This window comes from Punica granatum, chromosome 4 (genome assembly GCF_007655135.1).
Source record: "Punica granatum isolate Tunisia-2019 chromosome 4, ASM765513v2, whole genome shotgun sequence".
In the NCBI taxonomy this organism is placed as follows: Eukaryota; Viridiplantae; Streptophyta; class Magnoliopsida; order Myrtales; family Lythraceae; genus Punica; species Punica granatum.
In genome coordinates this window covers 16,485,000-16,500,066 of record NC_045130.1, presented here as the reverse complement: position 1 = coordinate 16,500,066, position 15,067 = coordinate 16,485,000, and the positions used below count along the sequence as shown (strand labels likewise).

The following is a 15,067-nucleotide window of genomic DNA, read 5'->3' as shown; positions in this document are numbered from 1 at the left end:
AACTCAACCCCAAACCACGTGAGACCCACAAGCCACCATAACCAGCTACCTTAGCCAGCTCCAAGCCTTGTGGGGCCCATGGGTTCAAGTCGGCAACAACCTTTCTCCCCCCTGGCCGATTTCTTCAAGATCAAGCCACCAAATTGCACTTTGCTTTCTCTTCTTCAATGCCAACCAAGCCAACTTGCTTCCTACCATTTTTGACTAATCCTCCCTCCTAATTGGCTCACAAATTCGGCCAGCCCTCAAAGTATTGCTTAATTGCACTTAATCTTGCCAAAATTACACTATTAAGCCCTCTGATATAAGCCTAAAGATAAGAAGATCAAATCGCTTTTGCTCTCACATTTCTCTCAAGTAAAACACTCAAAATCCTCTCAAGAAACCCTCTCAAAAGGCTCTGGTCGTCCAGCCTCTTGCAGCCACCGAAATCAAGCAAAATTTGCCGGAAAACAAACCATTTTACGACGACCGCCCACCTGACTTAACCTGAGCCTCAAACTAAACACATATCCCCCATGTTTTTGACCCCCCGATTCCATTGGTGGTGTTAGTTTTGCCATTTGAAGCTTCTAACACCTAGTTCTAGCCCACAATAGAAACGGGTCCTTACCCGGTCTCGAGTGACCATCCCCTTGGTCAGGGCTATTTCCCCTTAAGCGGGTTGCCTATTGACTTTTGGGCTCGAGCACATCCTTAAGCACCTACCAGGTGTCCTCTCGGAGTGAGGAGCCATCGTGACCACCAACAAAACGCACCAAAACTCACCGTTTCCTTCCTCAGTTAAAAAAAAAACAGTTTTGGCTCTAACCGTCTTTTCTTGCTTTGCGGATTAGCACAGGTCTTTGCACATCACGAGCCACCCATAGCCACCTCAAGCACCTTCTTAGGAGTCAAGATGACCCGTGCCTTCGTGGAGAGGCCATCTTGAGCCCCTTGAACCGACTAGTTTCTTCTCGGGGTGTCCTTGAGCCTTTCGGGTCCAGCCTTGCGCCCTGTTTCCAGCAAGCTTCCAGCCACTTTATTGACTCTTTTTCAAGCCTCAGGGTTAGGTATAACACTCTTACGACTTAAAGAACCTAGGACTTTTGGTTCTTTAGGTTTGTGGGGTGATAAGGTGGTCCCCAACCGGTTTTATTGCATATTTCATTTTTGCTTCGTTATTTGGACTTTGTAATGATGTATGTGCATGAATGGATGCGTGTAACACTTTAGCATGACGGGAAGTGTCTTAAATCGAAGTAAGGGAGACCACCATGGCTCAAAGGAGCCATGAGGGCCCTTGGTTACACCTTAAGGGAGAGGAGTCGAGAGCTCTCTTAACCTCTTTGAGCTTGTGGTGGCCTCTTCTCCTTTGATCTTGGTCATTTCCCATGTTCCTTTATCATTTGTCGATGCATGAGTTGGTGTCGTTTTATCGATTCCGTTTAATATCGTGTTATTTGAAATGTTTGAACGTTTGCATGAGTTTTTCTGCGAGCATGGCGGCACCGACTTAGTTGATATGCTTTATTATTGTGTTTGACATGTGTTCCATACGAGAAATGATCAAAACCGAGGCAAAGAGATCGAGCAAGACCTGTTACAGGTCAAGAAACCTCTCGGCTACTCTTAAGAGGAGGTGGGCCGAGAGCTCCTTGACCCATCTCCTGTCAAAAGCGGCCTCTTTTCTCCGATTTAAAGTCGTTACTCGGATTGGTTGTGATCGCACTTTCTATTTTGCTATTAACCGGATGATAAATTGCATGTCGGGCACATTAATTTAAACAAATTTGTATGGATTTGAGTATCGAGAACCATTTTGGGCCCACGAGGGTCTAATAGTGCATCGGCAATTGTTAACCAAGCATTCTTGGCCATTGAGGACCTGTCTTGGTTATCGTGTCGCAAATCGACTCATCGACCCCTGCGCTCAAGGCGCTAGGCCACAAGGATATAAAAATTTCCACAAACAGGAAATGGGACGTGCAATCCGATTAAACAAAGCACTCAGCCTATAAAACAAATCGCATGAATTGGTAATTAACCTGTAATCGTGTCAACGGTTCATAAACTGTCGGAAATACCATTTTAAAACTCACAATTTCAAAGAGCACCACCATACGTGGCACGCGTAGCATGGGCATATAGGGAGCACTCGTGTGTCTCTCGAGTCTGGGCTCGATTTGAGGCAGTTCAAGTCGGGGTGCACGAGTCTTCCTTAGGCCATTCCCGGGCATGGCGACCGTTTTCTCGGTCCTTTCGGGGTCGGCTTGACCCCAGGAGGCTCAAAGGATCGGTCGACATCGGCTACTGACTTTCGATAGTCTATGACACGTGATCCCAACTTTTGCACGAGCACATTGCACAATTTTCAGTTTGAGGGCATAACAGTTCATTTATGATACGTTGATACCATAAGTGTTAGGGGGATCGAAACACTTCGAGCCACGGGCGTAGACAGGCAACCTCGTGCGGGCAAACTGATAATTGCACAATCCTCTTCACCAGATTTAAGTGTTTCTGTCATCCTAGTGTAGATTCAAGTACTTAGAACTAGCTTGTCTATCACAAAACATACAAACTGGACTAACCATTCACTCAACTTGAGTAAACATTTGAAAATGGCTAGGAGAAACTCCATTTTTCGAATCTTGGGTCCAAATACGCATTCTTTGCATAATCTGTGAAGCCACACTGACATTAAACATAACAATTTTAAAACAAACTCACACACATTGTCAGACTAGTATTGCATGCATTTTGTCCGTCTAGGTTAAAAGAACTGTCTGCCAAACAACCCTGGGACATAATTGGTTAATCACGTAAACATGACTTAACACACCACTCGTATGTATTCATTTGCTTTTATCAGTTTTTGTTTGCCTTTATCTGTTTTCATCTGTCTTTGTCTGCTGCTTGCTGTATGATTGTAGTTCGAGCCTGAGCCCATAGCATACGCCTTGCACGAGGTCCAACGCCCCAAACCATCGATTACGAGTCTAACGCCCCATGCACACCGAGCGTGTGCAACCCGAGTGCGTAATGAGGTCTAGCCCCGAGTCACTCTCTTGCTCTGAGAAGGGTCTATGTGGCAGACGACTTGGATAGGGTGCGTGAATCACGGTTAGACAATTGCCTGGGAGCTCGACCGATCTTATGGCTATCTCGAGAGTCAAACGACTCTTCTGCTATCTATAGGTCCAGTCGAACTCGACCCCCGATTCTTTGAGCCTGCGTTGCATTAATTTACTTTTCGGTCGTTCAAAAACTCATGGTGAGCATGAGCAGAATATTTGGCCTAATGCAAACCAACTAGATCCATGTACTGTATCGTGTTTGTATTTCATTTGAGAACACATTGTAATGATGTATTTCTATACTTTATTTCAATTGTTGTAAGGACCCTGGTTGGTGAGCGGACGGTCTGAGTATTTCATCGAATTTACGGTGTCAAAATGGGCAAGGAGTGTGCAACCTAAGTAATGCTGTAAATAAGTAAAAAATGGCAAGCCCTAGACAAACAGAGTACTGAAAGCAACATGCGCAAGCAACTATCTATTCGCTTCATTAACTCCGATGATCAGCTAGCTGATGCACTCACCAAGGGCTCATCTTCTTCTCGCTTTGCTAACATCTGCTCTAAGCTTCATGTGGCAAAGTCCCTGTTTAGCTTGCGGGGGAGTAATAGAGAAGATTAGCACGAATAATTATCATTAATGCTTACCATGTACAGATAATGTATTTTAGTCGTGTATATATAGTTTCCATACCTAGAACTAGTTTCTATACTTAGAACTTTGTATACCACTATTTATTCTCCGCGAATTCTTTAGTAGGTTAACTTAAGAAAATATATTGGTCTACTGAAAAAAAATAATAATAATAACAATATATCTCTCTTGATTTCAAGTCATTCGACTGCATATGTTCTATTATGCAGATGTCGTGGCTTTGCAAAGAACATGTTCTTTTAGCTTTAGTAGTTGTGATTGGGAGATGGATTGGATAGCTTCGTCTATTTTTTGACTGATATTCTCCCGAATCCAATTCGCTAATACTTTCAAAGTCCTTTTTAATAAAAACTTGGAACTTAAACTTGGTGCTCTGTTTCATCCTCTGTTTTCCGCATTTCAGATTCTTCATCATCCGACAAACCAAAGAGAAATATCCGAATCTCAAAACTTTGAAAAGCTTCCAATTTCATTTTGTTGATGAATGTCATGACCGAGCGACATAATATATTCACCAATGGCTCCCTGATTTAACAGCTCTCTTTGATGATATATAAGTTAAATACTAAATCTTTCACGATGCTATTTTGCGAAGAAGGTATGGCATGGCCAACGGGCAGGCACTGTGGCAGTGCTAGTGGCTGATATCGTGGAGCCCCTGATCACCATGGACTCCCCCGAGGAGAGCAGTGATGCAGATGGTTACATAGAAAAGATCGAGATCCCATCGGCTCTGATCTAGAAATCAGTTGGTCAAACCCTGAAGGATGCCTTACTGAAAGGTGGGGAGGAAGTTGTTGAAGAACTAGAATGGTGGGAACCGATGCCCCACCCTGATGAGCTGGTTGAGTACGAGCTCTGGACCAACAGCAACGACGAGTGTGGGACCCGCTGCACTGAGCAGATGAACTTTGTGAAGAACTTCAAGGGCCATGCTCAGATCCTTGAGAGAGGAGGGTATACTCTTTTTACGCCTCACTATATTACGTGGTACTGTCCGGAGGCATTTATTCTCACCAGCCAATGCAAGTCTCAATGCATAAACTGGGGGAGGTACTGTGCCCCAGATCCCGAGCAGGATTTTGGGGAAGGCTACGAGGGGAAGGATGTCGTGTTCGAGAATCTGAGGCAGCTCTGCATTCATCGGGTTGCTAATGAGAGTAACCGATCATGGGTGTGGTCGGATTACGTGACAGATTTTCATATCAGGTGCTCAATGAAGGAGAAGAGGTACAGCAAGGATTGTGCTGAGGATGTTGTGAAATCGCTCGGTATGAGCTTCTCTTCATGCTAGGAAGGCCAGCGTAGATGCGTTTCTAGAACTAGCCCATGACGCCACAGTTTTCTTTCCGAGATATAATTGGCACCTGGGTATAAATGTTGCTTTTTCTCGTTCATTATTAGATTTGCCCATTGAGAAGATTAAAAAGTGTGTGGGAGATCCGGGAGCTGACACGGAGAATGAAGTCCTGAAAGCCGAGCAGGAACTCCAGGTTACAATACCTTTCATTTTCAGTTCGTAAATCTATATTTTTAGTCTTCCAATCATTTTGCAGTATCCCGTCTCTTAGTACTTCTATGATTGTTGCTGGATCAGGTTGGCCGGGGATCTCGTTCTATGATTGTTGCTGGATCAGGTTGGCCGGGGATCTCGTGGTGATGTTACCATTTTGCCAACACTGGTCATCAATAATGTTCAGTATCGAGGTTTGTTGATGGACTTAAATCTGTACTCATAACGATCTCGGGATTGCTTAGAATTTGGGCAGCAAATTTGACTACTTGGATTTGTACTTCTTGTAGTTACCTTCTGCATCCAAACTCCGTCGATTTGTTTTTCCAATTTCCTTATATTTTTCATCTACTGCATTTCTAAGAGCCAACCTATCACATTTTGTTCTCAAATAAAAAAATTTTCCCGAGCATAAGAGAGGTATTAAAAGAAAAGAAAAGAAGATTTCAGTTATGATACGACTCTATCCATTTGAGAGAGCTAACTTCTGGTTTGCTCTTGAAGGTAAATTGGAGAGAACTGCAGTCTTGAAGGCCACATGTGCCGGATTTAAAGAGACTACCGAGCCTGCGGTTTGTCTAAGTGGAGGTCGATTTGCCTATTCCAAACATTTCATCTCCATTTTTTTTTTCCTTTCTATCTTTTATCTCATTGTTGATTATAAGGACTTGAGAACCTTTTGCGGTTGAAAAACTACTCGACAGATCTCGAGACTAACGAGTGCCAAGAGAAGAATGGTGGATGTTGGGGGGACGATAAATCCAATGTCACTGCTTGCAAGATATACCTCAAACGTCTCACACCAGTTCTCCTTTTGTATATTCAGTTTCTATTTATGGGTTAATAACAAAAAAAAAGCACAAACTTTTCACATTTTAATAATTTTAACACGAGTTTTTTTACCTTAACCTAAAAATGCAAAACTTTCGATTTAATAACGATTCTAGCACGACGTCAAATTTTCCATTAATTTCTACGGAATCGAGGCCACAGAAGCGCCGATGACCCCAATCGGGGGAGGGCGCATGTGACCCCAATCGAGACCCACCCCTGCAATCGGGAGAATCCTCTATTTATGGAGCCACGATTATGGATATCACCCCCTTGATTGGGGTCGTCGGCGCCCTCTATGGACTCGATTCCATCCAAATTAACAAAAAATTTGACGCCGTGCTAGAATTGTTATCAAATTGAAAGTTTGTGTGTTTTTAGGATAAGAAAAAAAGTTCGTGTTAGAATTGCTAAAATGTGAAAAGTTTGTGCTCTTTTTTTATTTGTTTATTAACTCTTCTTTTTACTTATATTTGCGACTCGCCAAACACATTTAGAGTGCCCTGTCATGGATGGTATCCAATACCAAGGAGACGGATTCACATATTGTGAAGGTACTTTCTTTTTCTGTCAAAAGAGACTAGATGTTGCTTAATTATAAATTTTGCGAAAAATCAGACCCGAATAAGTAACTAGGCAGCTCAGGTTCATAATATTCATGCTTATGGAACAACAGATAATAATTTCAAAAATGAATAACTCCTTAGGTAGAATGTCAGTTATCTCTTTGTCTTGTTCAAGGGCAGGCAGTTAAGTTGGACTAAATTAATGTGCTTGCTCTTCGTATAATCAGAAGTGGTTAGGGAAGTAATTCAGAAAACCTTATATTGACGCAGAGGCTTTTGTGGTTTGTCTTAGCTGCATAATTATGACATCTACGTCATTCTCGAATTTGTTCCTATCACTGTCTACTAATCTGCTGCCATTATGCAAGTAGTAAGACGGACTTGCTCTGTCCAAATTACAGCTGTTGGACCGGGTCGCTGTGCAATTAACAATGGTGGTTGCTGGTCAGAGACCCAGAGGGGAAGGACTTTCTCGGCATGCTCAGTTTAGTTACCTTGTTTTTGTAGAATTTCTATTGACTTACCGATTAGCTCTCCAGTCATCTTATTCGGTCATCATCTGTTTGATCATGTGAATCAGGAGTCCCTCATGTCCGGATGCCGCTGTCCTCCAGGTTTTAGTGGCAATGGTCACAAATGCGAAGGTAAACTTCCTTCCTCCGTTATTTGATGTCCCAACTTTGCAGAAGCAGAGATGTATATGATTTATGCTGGATAGTCATTGTCTATGCACCTTACAATCTTAAGCCTAGTCTGCTGCTTTACTTGGTATTAGTGCTCGTATTTTTGGCTCCAGGATATTCTTCTTCTACTTATATTCACAATATTTTGAGGCTTTTTGTGGTCCATGTTTCCTTCTCCACATTTCAAGTCCAATTCACATGTGGGGGCAGCGCTGGCCCTTTGCTTAATAATGTCATTGATGCAGCTTCCTTACTGATAAACATCTGGGAAAATCAGTTGCTTAGCAGAAACTGATCAACCTCATTTGCTATGTGGTTGCGCGGTGCAGATGTTGACGAATGCAAGGAGCATTCAGTTTGTCAATGCGATGGCTGTTCATGTAAGAATACGTGGGGTGGATACGACTGCAAGTTCACAGGAAGCAAAATATACATAGCACAACATGATACTTGCATTGGTAGGTGCTCTGCACCACAAAGTTCTGGAATGACACGATTATGTTCATGTATTGGGTAGCGAGATAACAAATCGGAAACACCTAGATTAAGTTTCATCCATCAAGACTGTGGTAGCCACCAAGTGAGAATTTCAAAATATCATTTTTAAGCTCAATGAATGCCTTATCGGTGACGCATAGAGGTTTAGAATGTTCAGCATAGCAGATCATCAAGACGGTCAGTTATGTCAAGTATATGTATCTTTGGCTTTCTCATTAAGCTGTCATCCATTTTGCAGAGAGAAGCGGAACTAAATTTGGATGTTTCCTTGCGTTTGTGGTCCTGGCAGCTGTTGCAGGCCTTGGCATGGTTGCTTACATTTTCTACAAATACCGACTCCGGGTATGTGTATATATATAATATGACAATACCGGCCCGTTTATAATTTGTTTCATAGCGTATATGTCTTGTAGAACTGTTTCAATATTTCTTAAATAACATTATTTTTTCCTTTTTGCAGTCTTACATGGACTCAGAGATCATGGCAATCATGTCCCAATACATGCCCTTGGACAACCAACCTCCCCACGAAGTTAACCAAGCTGAAGGGCGACCGCTACGTGGAGGGTCCACGGACGTATAATAAGGTAAAGAAAATCACTAGTGTTTTATCAAATTTATGTTAATACCTAGTTTATCACCTTCTTGTATTCTTTCGGGGTCCTGACACAGAACATTGTTTCTTTCGTTGTTTCAGGAGAATAAGTTGCACGTGAGGCGAAAGCTGTGGCGTATGCGAATGGCCAATGGTTGAATGCCTTTTACATATTACACAGACCTATATATGGTCAGGGTCGGGGTTCGGTTTCTTTTCTTATAGTAGGAACTCAGAGAACTATATAAATACAGGAACTTCTTCGGGGAAAACGTGCAGCGCTTTTGTAGAAATGGAACTATTCAGATGTAAATTTAGGTGGAAGCATTAAGAGCAAGGGTCCATTTAGTGGCCATGCACAAATAAGACATGCATGGAAAGGAAGACTACATAGATAAAACAGAAAGAGCTGCAAAAGGAGTCATTTGCCAATGTTGAGCAGGTATTGGAGGAAAAAAAAACTCTTGTTTATGCCGTCGAAGGTTGTGTACATACGGAGGTTGTGAATATCACAAGACGTTATTGTGTGCCCTCTAATGCCTGTGCCAACATAAAATAAGTGGCATTTGTATGTTATCCCACGTAAAAGGGATTTGCATTCAATGTTTTTTTCCCCCCCCTTGAATTGCTCGTGTTGTTTCCGAAAAGGAATGCAAATAAGTTGCAAAATTAGGAGTGCACTTTTCTGCGGTGGCCATTAAGAAGCTTGCCGTCTTCTTCTTCTACTTTAAAATGGACAGATGAACCTCTTTAATAAAATGCCAGAGCACCCAGTTTACATGTAGCTTTCTATCCTATGATGCATTAGACAAGGACAATCAATTGATTGGATTCATTATCATGTCAAGCAGGAAGATTCTGAGATATTTCTCCCGATATTTAACCATATATCAAGACGGCATCCTCTTATCGTCAAGGTTGTAAATTGTCGTGTCAATGCTACTAATGTCTTGTAAAGCCCAGTAAATTATAGGCAAATTTTCATATTGATATGCTAAGGTTAAATTCTATCCCAGAATTTTTGGCATCCCTCCTTAAAATAGGTAACTGTTCAGTCTTTCCAATGACCTTCAAATAATGGTTGCTGGCGATGAGCGACCACGCCCTCCTCCTTTTCAGTCATTTAGCGCTCTTTTTTTTTTAATAATATTTATTTTTTGAATCTAAGAAAAGGTTTGCCAATTCCATGTTTAAAAAAAAAATGTGACACCAAATAAATGGTCAAATTAGTAAAAAGCATGAAAAAGGAAAAAGAAATTCGTAATAGTAGTGGGGTACGACAGCTCTAATGTTGTTACCAAATAAAATGGCTCTCAAAATAACCGGCGGATGACGGTTAACACGCGTGTCAGACGGTGACAAAACAACACTCCTTCTATTACAAAATTGCACAGCCTAAAATTACAGTAATGGGGCATGCAACCCTTTCATAGATTATAGATATGAAACTATCAGATGTAAATATTCTCATCATCAGCTCGTTATATATTAGCTAGGGGACGAGGCATAAAAAAAAAAAAATTCCCGTGTCAAAATCAAATGTAAGTGGACAAACCAGAAATTGATAAGCTTATAACAGATTTACCTAGATATCAAAGAAAAAGCATCGGCCCAATCACAAGGGAAAAAGAAAAGAAAAAATCAACGAAGAACTCCAAAATATAGATGCGTCATGAATTTTTCAATGCCCTCTTTGTTGAACTGACTCAAATGGTTCGGTAAATATTTCTGTCCTCCAAAGAACCAAACCGATGGCTAGTCCTTCCCTCTTCTCCCCTTCCTTTCCCTTCATTTCCCTCTTGTACCGAGACAAGGGAGGTTGTCATCTCTGGAGTAAGTTGAACTGTTGTGAGCAGGGACGGAGCCAGAAATAATGTTCGGGGAGGGGGGTCAAATTAAAAGTTTTGGGTCAAAAGTCAAATAATAAAATAATTAAGGGGGCATTGATTTTTTTAGGGGCAAAAGTTGAAATTTTTACAAATTTGTATGTGAAATCTTCAACAAATGAAAAAGTCAGGAGGGCAATTGCCCCCCCTGGAGCCTTAATGGCTCCGCCCCTGGTTGTGAGCTCCCGAGCGCCTTACCGAATCTCTTAAAGAACACACTAGGCCTTGAGAATGCGCCAACCGTCTTCTCATCTCCCGATACTTTTGTAGCTTGGAGTTTCAAACCCACCTGCCGATTGGTCGTAGCCACAAAACCCGAGAATAGTGCCCAAAATGTTGTGTTATGCCTTAAATTTTTTCCTAATTTCATAGGGCACGTGAGAAAAATTTCTCACTTTTGTCAGATCATAATTAACTCTACAATCTAAACGCTGTGTTATATAGTATAATTTTAAAATATTATGATAAAATTGACATAAAAGTAAAATGTTATATTGCGCCTTATATTTTTTTCCTAATTTCATAGGGCACATGAGAAAAATTTATCACACTTTTGTACAAAGACATGTGCATTTTTGGTAAGTCTGAACAGCGCAATGAAATAGAATCGACTGCATACCTACCAAACAAACATTATAAAACCCCAATCCAATTCCGTTTTCATGATTATTAACAGCACCGAGAGAGAGAGACACACACACAGAGAGAGTGAGAGAGAGAGGAGAGGAAGAGCAAGTCGGTGGAAGGGAAGAAGAAGGAAACGGAGGAGAAGTCAGCCATGGCCGCCATCGTATCGTCGTTATTCATATACCCAATAAAGTCATGTCGTGGAATCTCTGTCCCTGCAGCTCCTCTCACTCCCACTGGTACGATTCGTTCATTTATTCGGTCTTCTTTATGTGAAGTGAAATTTATCTGCAGTAACCACCACGGTGGCAGTCAAGTTGGAACCGACTTCGTCTTTTTTGAAAGATTAAAGGATTGAATCTCGACTTAAACACGAAAGTGCTTCCGTCAGTAGACCTTGTCTTTAACCTCAAGGGAGGTGTTATGATCTATTGTGCATTTTGGCGGGCTATGTCTCATCGAGCCTTTACTCCTTCGGCAAATGGAATATTCTATTGCAGCTGTCCTCTAGTCTCCAGAGGGTTTCTATGCTTGTTTCCCCCCTCAAGGCTGGTCTCTCCCTCCCGACCTATTATTCAGGAAAAAAAAAAAGAAGAATTATTTGCAGCATGAACTAAACTGGCAGGCAGAGCGCCCCCCCAAAAAAAAAAAACCTCTTTCGTTTCTGCCGTTCCGGAGCCCCACTGGCAGGCGCGTCCGGCTTCGGCCACCTTTCCTCGTGCTCCGGCGAGAGATCTCAACCATCCACTCGCTGGTGGCCGTATATACCCCGGCTTTTGTCCGGGGGCCCGTTCGTCCCCTTGGTGCTTTCTGCCGCTCTTCCTTTTCAATATTCTATAGCAGCGATATATGATAGCACCGCTGATCATCGGAATCCACGTTCCCGCGACAGTCCTCTCCTCCAACCCCCTGGTCGGATCCAGCTCGATCAATCGGATCCTGCTCTACTGATCCGTCTGGTCGGGTCTGATCCGTCCGGATCGGGTCATATCGGGTTGTATCTTAGTCCTCTCTCCGACACCATCCAATCCAGCTCTTTCTGCGAGAGCTGGTTGGGTTTGGGACTGATCCGTCGAGATCGGTTCGTATCTAAAAAAGATCCGACCGCATCTGATTTGATCGGGTCGGATCTGAACAAACCCCCATAATTCAGTGGTGTGCGCCTTGTCGCTCGAGTACCGCTCAAGACCGCCTTGCAAGCGTTATCGCTCGTGTACCGCTTTCGTTCATGTCTGTAGATGATACGAACGTTATTTCTACGTTTCCGGGTTGTGTAGTGAAATGGTATTTCAGTTGTTTAATCTCGAAAAAAAAAAAAGAAGAAAAAAGGAAGGTGATTAATAGTCTAATTCTCTCTATGAAATATGAATCATCAGCTTGTTCAAATTCAGTTTTGGTGTTATCTCTGCTTAAAAAGTTGTTTTTTTCCTTGGCCTCCTGTGTAGGATTGCGATGGGACAGGCAGTGGCTAGTTGTAAATTCGAAAGGGAGAGCCTACACCCAAAGAGTCGAACCGAAGCTTGCTTTGGTAGTTCCGGAGCTTCCTAATGATGCTTTCTTGGAAGATTGGGTGCCCTCTGCTAATTCCTACTTAGGTACGCGGAAGAGACAGTAACTATTGTTGTTGGGATTGAATTTCCCGGTTTTATGCTCACTTCGCACTGCTTTGCTGTGCCAGTTCTGAAAGCGCCGGGAATGAGTCCGCTGAAGGTCTCTTTGAGCCAGCCTGGTCAAATAACTGAAGGCATCTCGGTGTGGGAATGGAGTGGCTCTGCTCTGGATGAAGGAGAAGAAGCTGCAAAGTGGTTCTCAGATTATCTCGGGAAACCCAGTAGGCTAGTACGTTTCAATGCCGGTAAGAGTTCGATATATATCTTACGAAACATGGACTAATATTAAAGTCCCGTTTGGCATTGTTCGTGGAGCTGTTAAGGTTGTTTCTCGCACGGCTGTTACATACATTTCATTGGAATAAAAAATTTCGAAGGTAATACAAATATTTGTTTTATGAGACGCGGAAGCTCCATGGCATCAGGTAGGAATTTCTCATACAAATGCAAAAGTAAGCTTCAGTGTGGCAAGAAGGAAAAACAATTCTATTTTTTGACACTACAAGAGACAACTATGTTCGAGTAGTTAAATGCAATCCATAACGTTATAACATACGATTAAACGTTTATATGCACGCTTCTTGTTTGGTTTCGTTATTAGTTTAAAAGCGCATAGCAAAGCAAAGGTTATAGGTGTGATGTGCTATTTAATGCAGACTCACAAAAGAGGCCTGTCGATGCAAAGTATGCTCCAGGACACAAAACTATGTTTTCCGACGGATATCCATTTCTGCTGATATCTCAGGTGAATGATGTTAATGTTACTTTATATTAAAAGATTTACCGCTTGCTGTCTGATGATTTTGCATATTCAAGACATCTCATCTATTGCTCATTTGCAGGGATCATTGGACGCCCTTAATGAACTTCTCAAGGAGCCAGTACCCATAAATCGTTTCAGACCAAAGTAAACGTTATACTAACAATCCTAACTTCCATTGCTTTCACGAGATGATACTGGAGGTCTTTGCTGCAGTACTTGTTTTTGAAGTTTGCTTGTACGGTGTACAAGAAGTATATCTATTAGATCCAACTTTTGACTCGTATCTTTACATGCTACAGCATCCTTGTTAATGGGTGTAAGCCGTTCTCGGAGGACCTGTGGACCGAGATCAAAATAAACAAGTTCACATTTTCAGGCGTCAAGCTATGTTCTCGTTGTAAGGTAAAAATCTCTACTCTTTTCAAGTATGATTCCAATGTTTATTCATATTCGATCGTTCTCATTCAAGTCTGTTTAACAATCTTCAGACTATGCTTTACTAGCTAATGAGCCTTCTAAAGGAGTTTCATTTTTCACTTATCTGCACACCTCAGTGAAACGCATGACATGAAGGGGTTTGATTATTCATTCTCCTATCTGTTGTTGGGAATGTTTTACACAGTTTACATCTTCGGGTGTACTTGTGCGGGATGCTTTTTCAATTGCATCCATCTTTAGTGAACAATACAGTGTTTAATGTTTCGTAGACAGAGCTTCATTCTTTTACAAAATGAGCCTGAGCATGATTGGCATCATTGACATTTTTTTTCCTTCCTGTTTTGTTCAGGTGCCAACGATCAATCAAGAGACAGGTGTAGCCGGGTCTGAGCCAACTGAAACCCTGAAGACATTCCGCTCAGATAAGGCCTTGCGTCCAAATGGAAAACCGCGGGGACTGGTAAGATTTGTTAGTCGATTACTTTTCTTTTAACATTCTGTAAAATATATATTGTCTGTTTGGTCTGTTTTTCGCAGATTTATTTCGGGCAGAACTTGGTATTGAAAGAGAGTCTAGCAGGAGTAAAGGGCAAGATCATCAAAGCTGGGGATCCTGTGAATGTCCTAAAGATGGTCTCCTCACCTGCTGAAGCAGCAGTATGAAATTATAATCAACTCTAGATTGTATCAATAATGCTACCTTATTTATTGAATGGACCTATATAAGAAGGTTATATAACTCATGTCTATCTAGTGTTTATGATAACTAATAAATGTGGCCCTGCTGCCATATATGCACGAGCCTATTGTCGACTTAAATACATCATCGAACATGTGCCCGTAATAACTACAGTCATCAATCATTTAAATTTTTTGGTACCAACTCAATCAAGGGATCGCATCAGAAAGTTCATTTATTTATAAGACCTTCATTTGATAGAAAAAAGGAAGAGGGATGAAAACCAAGAAAATAATAAAAGCAAACTCTCTAATGTCTCGAATTTAGATGTTGGAAGACTTATAAAAAAATAAGGGTTAATTTTATCGAACAGTCCGATATTTTGAAAAGAATCTAAATAACTGCATACCGGTTCCATTGTAATCCTAGCATAAAGAAACTAGCCTATAAGGAATGTATAACATATAGGAGAATTCAATATAAATATTGCAATCAACTAGAAATGAACATGAGTTTAAGGTGGATGGCACAATTATGCCATAAAATGCAAAAACTTAAGCCAGAACCCTACTCCTTTTGTGTGCCCTCTGTTCCTTTGCCGTCCACAACTTTGTCCCACGCCCATAATTGAGCTCTTTCATATGGGAAGACCCAAGATATCCTCA

General features: G+C 41.7%; 1 protein-coding gene and 1 pseudogene across 2 annotated transcripts; both read left to right on the top strand.

Annotated features, from left to right (window-relative positions):
* Positions 1–4,278: 4,278 nt before the first annotated feature.
* LOC116204178 lies at positions 4,279–9,240 on the top strand (annotated as a pseudogene).
* A 1,715-nt stretch (positions 9,241–10,955) lies between these two features.
* Positions 10,956–14,472, top strand: LOC116202263 (mitochondrial amidoxime-reducing component 1-like). 2 transcript variants are annotated; one of them, XM_031533741.1, is made up of 8 exons: positions 10,956–11,151; positions 12,358–12,507; positions 12,591–12,767; positions 13,179–13,267; positions 13,365–13,429; positions 13,585–13,687; positions 14,073–14,183; positions 14,261–14,472. In XM_031533741.1, the coding sequence occupies exons 1-8, from the start codon at positions 11,064–11,066 to the stop codon at positions 14,384–14,386; spliced, it is 909 nt and encodes a 302-aa protein (XP_031389601.1). In that variant the 5' UTR covers positions 10,956–11,063; the 3' UTR covers positions 14,387–14,472. The 2 variants fall into 2 exon arrangements, with proteins under 2 accessions (XP_031389601.1, XP_031389602.1); XM_031533742.1 differs by lacking the exon at positions 10,956–11,151 and adding an exon at positions 11,722–12,245.
* Positions 14,473–15,067: the final 595 nt, after the last annotated feature.

Coding starts and splice junctions, on each gene's coding strand:
- LOC116202263 (XM_031533741.1), top strand. CDS start 11,064: ATGGCCGCCATCGTATCGTCGTTATTCATATACCCAATAAAGTCATGT. Junction 12,508..12,590: donor CTCTGCTAATTCCTACTTAG/GTACGCGGAAGA, acceptor TTGCTGTGCCAG/TTCTGAAAGCGCCGGGAATG. Junction 12,768..13,178: donor GCTAGTACGTTTCAATGCCG/GTAAGAGTTCGA, acceptor TATTTAATGCAG/ACTCACAAAAGAGGCCTGTC.